Source organism: Galeopterus variegatus, unplaced genomic scaffold (genome assembly GCF_000696425.1).
Source record: "Galeopterus variegatus unplaced genomic scaffold, G_variegatus-3.0.2 Scaffold1744, whole genome shotgun sequence".
Taxonomy (NCBI): domain Eukaryota; kingdom Metazoa; phylum Chordata; class Mammalia; order Dermoptera; family Cynocephalidae; genus Galeopterus; species Galeopterus variegatus.
This window is the reverse complement of record NW_007727855.1, coordinates 74,720-79,551: the sequence shown is the minus strand read 5'-3', so window position 1 is coordinate 79,551 and position 4,832 is coordinate 74,720. Positions and strand designations below refer to the sequence as shown.

Below are 4,832 nucleotides of genomic sequence, written 5' to 3'. Positions count from 1 at the left end.
TACACAAATTTCTTTACTTTGATTTTTGATTTTTCAACATCCCTGTTAAGCAGGATGAGGTTATTATTTCCTCTTTGCTGATCGGAGGAAAACTGTAATTGAGAGAACTCAAATCTAAATTTTCTGAGTTCATATTTAAAATCCTTGAACATTACAATTAGATTAGCAATTTTTTCTAATTTGAAAACAGAAAACAGGTGTCTTATAATGTTTTTTAATCTAATTTTTGGCTTTTTTTTTTGTCGTTTGCTTGTTTTTGCTTATGATTTTTCACTTTTTTTCTCTTCTCGGATCTCCTCTTGAAACTCTTTTCTCCTCTCAGACAGACTACTGCACACTTTATGACTCAACTATGCACTGTTCTTAAACATTTACTGAACCCCTCGCACAAGCAGACATTGTGCGAAGGCTGTTTCTGCTCCAGGGAATGTGTAGCAAAGGGGAAGGACACAGCATCACAAGCACTGGAACTTAGGCAACTGCAGGGCGTGGAGGCTGCCGAAAGGAAGAAACCGCTATGTTTATGGAAAATTTAAATTTGCAAAGAGCATTACTAGCTTTAAGAATGTTCTAAATCAGATGATCCCTAGTAAACCAAAGCAGAACACTGGAATAACTTTCTTGATATTGATTGTCAATAAATATGTGTAGAGTTCCTGCTTTCCACAGCACTGGTCACCATGGAGATTCTCAGAAGATGGGAGACGCTTCTCATCACTGAGGTCTCAGATCAAATGTCACCTCAAATGTCCAAGCTCTTTCCTGACCACTCAAATACATACACTCCAACCCCTCAAGTCACTCACTCCCTATTCTATTTTCATCACAGCCCTTATCACTACATAACAATAGATTTGATATTTATTTTTAGTTTTTAGCCTTGATTTGAAGTTGACAATGGAACAGCCAATTGAATGGTTGAATAGACAAGAAGAAGAAAAAAAAAAAAAAAAGCCAAACTAGCCTTAATAGAGCTTTGTTTATGAAAACTATGCATTTCATTATTCTTAACCTGAAAGTGCTTTGTCAAGGTGGACAGTCCTCCTGCTGTCTGAAGTAGTTACTTGACCTATACTAGAAAAAAGAAATGGTAGCATGAAAAGGACAGGTTGTGTTCATATGGTCAAACAAGCCCTGTTCACATTTTTTCCAAAGCAGTGGAACAAATTTTACTCTTAAGCTGCCATGAAAATTGAACATAAATGTGTATAAGTAAATATTGTCCTACTCCAAATTTCCACTTGCTTTCCATTGCCCTTCCCTGCCCAAATCAGATGCTTTGAGATAAACTGGAAGATAAATCTAATGTTGTGGGTGAAAGGATGAAATTCTTCAGTTCAACATCTAACATTTGACATTGTAATGGATCTTCTAATTCTATGATTATGTATAATTATACACACTCTGCTTCAATGTAAAATTAATCTATTCATTTAACAAATATTTATAGATTCCCTACTATTTTCCAGGCACTGTGTTAGATGCCTGGAGATGCAACAGTGAACAAAGTAATAGCCCTGCCCTTGGGGAGCCTTCGGTTGATTGAGAAAGAAAGACAATAGTCAGATAAACACCAATAATTACTGACAAATGATGATACCTGATATTAAAGAAACATGCCATGTGCTATGAAAACATATAGGGAAGACAGCACTCTTGTCTGAGTTTTGGAAAGGTTTCCCAAAGGGAGCAACATTTCAGTTGAAATATGAAATGATCAGTGTTGACTAGTGAAGATGGGAATATGGGGAGGAGAGAGAGTATGTGTGTTCCAGAAAGTGGAAACAGCATGTACAGAAGAGTTGGGTAAGTTTGCCTTTGAGGCTTAGTGTATGGTTGTAGAAGGACAAGTCATTTGCAGTGCCACATTGACTTTTGCTGCCAAATAGCTAAATAAAATTGGCTTATGATTATTTTTAAAACTATATTTCTAAGCAGTTCTTATGTCTTAAAGCATGGAAAATTTTTTTAATAACCTAGTTACTGGCAAATCAACAATAGGAAATGAAGCTTATGGCATACTAGATATTTTGTGCCAAAATTTAAAACTGTCCTAAATCAATATGGTCATTTTAGTCTAAGGATCAGAATGCCATTAAAGAAAGAAGTCAAGAAGCACAGAAAGCTGGATATCTGGAAGAACCTTAAATACTGCTAACCAGATGCTCTTTTTCTGAACTCTCAATGACAACTTCCAACACTTACCCGTTATCATGTCTGAATTGTGCATTCTTATGGGATAGAGGAGGAAACATTAACCAAATTCATAATTTATTAGACCACTTTCTAAATATGCTTACTGGGTTCTGGTTCACTAGACAATTCTGACTTTTGATCACTTGCCAAATAAATAATGGAAAATAAATGGCTTGATTCTTCTGTTACCTTCAACAGTTGTAAATCAAGATGGCCAGCCTCTCATAGAAGGAAAACTTAAAGAGAAGCAAGTCAGATGGAAGTTCATCAAAAGGTGGAAAACCCGTTATTTTACACTAGCTGGAAATCAACTTCTGTTTCAAAAAGGAAAGTCTGTAAGTTCCTACATCACCTTTTATACTTGCATTTTTAAGGTCTTGATCTCCACCAACCAGCTAGGCATTTTGTCTGGATTTAAAACTGCGATAATTTCTTCTTTATTTTACAGTCTTACAGTGCTATTTTATTACATATGCCCCTCTATCCATTCTGTTCATTTCTATGTTAGTTTGTTCACTGTCCCTCTTCAGTTTATTATGGAAGTTTTTTTAGTTGACTTAAGTTTTAGAAGATGAACTGCAGAAGGGCTATTTGTTGGTCTTGACTCAAACACCATGCCTTTTGTTTCCTTGTGGATTGCCTGAATAAATTTATAGTTATGAGACCAACTCTGATTTTTTTATAACTACAGGTAATATTTGGAGGTAGGGGTCCAGGGAAGGGGGACAGTAGGCAGGGAGGAAGGAATAAGGGCTGATTTATTTTCAGTACGTTTAATAATCAACAAAGCTCAGTTCTGATTAGGAAAAAATACTACTATCTTTTACTCATTTAATATCAAGATAATGAATAGGATAGAATAGAATTCTAATAGAATTAATAAATATGCATTTAATATAATTTTCAATCTGAGTAGGATGCTCAGTAAATACCTGTACTCAGAATTTTCAGTCGGGGGCTGGCCAGTTAATTCAGCTGATTAGAGCGTGGAGTTGTAACACCAAGGTCAAGGGTTTGGATCCCTGTACCAGCCATCCACTGGGAAAAAAAAAAAAGAATTTTCAGTGGGAAACCTCTGAAACAGCATTCTATTCCAATCAATAATGCAAAGTTATCTTCTTCAGTTTTATTTATCATTAAATTCTACTCACTCAAGATCAGTCTTGACCTACTTCTTGGCTATTTTGAAATACAATCATAATAGCTGGCATTTATTCAAGACTCATCATATGCCACCCTGGATTGCCTCAAATAATCCTCAGAACAATCCTGTGAGGCCAGCACTATTACTATTGCCATTTCATAGATGAGGAAACTGAGGCTCAGAGAGAATGACTGGCTTATCTAAGGATAAAGTAAAACTAGAGTTAAGCTTAGGTAGTGTGACAGCAAAGCATGTTTTTAAAGGAGCATACTGCTTCCCAGGCACCCTTAAAATACAGAGCTAGTGGTAAGCTCTAGTAAAACTATATTAGTCAGGGTTCTCCAGAGAAACGGAACGAATAGGATATATAGAGAGATATAAGAGATTTATTGGAACTGGCTCATGCAATTATGGAGGCTGAGAAGTTCCACGATGTACCATCTGCAATCTGGAGAACTAGGAAAACAGGTGGTAAAATTCAGTCTGAGGCCAAAGCAGGGTGCAGGGGTGGAGTGAGGTTTTGGTGTAAGTCCCAGAGTCCAAAGGCTGGAGAACCAGGAACTCTAATGTCTGAGAGCAGGAGAAAATGGATATCTCAGCTCAAGAAGAGAGAGCAAATTTTTCCTTTCTCTGCTTTTTTGTTCTATCTAGGCTCTCACTTTGGCACCCATCCACAATGGTGAGGGTGATATTCTTCATGCAGGCTACTGTTTCAAATGCTAATCTCTTCCTGAAACAACCTCACAGACACTCCAAGAAATAATTTTATTAGCTATGTGAGCATCCTTTAACCCAGTCAAATTGTCACATAAACTTAACCATCACATAGAACAAATTGTGTCTGAATTAATTAATGAAAGTGTTAAATTACAATTCACTCTGGATATATGCACTACAGCTATAGAGGCCTCATTATAAAACTTATTTGAACATTTTACTCAACAGAAATCAAGTATGATGTATGTAAATTATGACAAATTCTGATCAGTGCTTTTAATTAATAAGACTTCATGTTAACTTTCTGAATAAGAAAGAATATGTTTGTGACACCTACCTTGAACTCATGTTCCTTTCTTCATCTGTGTGTATTATAACATAAACAGATGAACTTTTCTGTGGCTGAAGATCTTTTTGAAAGGGAAGTATAATGCCATGTTCAACTTAGGCAGTTTAAAGAAACATTGTTTTTTTTGTTTTGTTTTGTTTTTTAGCACAGGTTCACACCGAAGTGTTTTTAAAGTGTTTAAAATAGCCATCTAAATTTCCTATTTTTATCCAAGAAATCAGGAATAAAAGCAAAGACATAGTTATTTGTCAGATCCCTTAAGAGAAAGCAGAGTTAGTCCATAAGAATGTTTTTCCTGAACTCAAATAATGACCTTATATTTCTTGATTGAGGGCTTTTTGATAAAGTTTAAAGAATAAGCTATTTTGGGGGCCGGCCCGGTGGCGCACTGCTACAGTGCGCCACTTGGGAAGCGCGGCGGCGCTC

At 36.2% G+C, this 4,832-nt stretch overlaps 1 protein-coding gene across 1 annotated transcript in view; it reads left to right on the top strand.

The window, feature by feature from the left end:
- VEPH1 (ventricular zone expressed PH domain-containing 1) overlaps nucleotides 1-4,832 on the top strand; it is a 283,060-nt gene that overhangs the window by 274,645 nt on the left and 3,583 nt on the right. Inside the window, exon 13 of the mRNA XM_008578689.1 lies at nucleotides 2,395-2,531. Within this exon, the coding sequence (XP_008576911.1) occupies nucleotides 2,395-2,531 (137 nt within the window). The remainder of the gene's footprint in view (nucleotides 1-2,394; nucleotides 2,532-4,832) is intronic.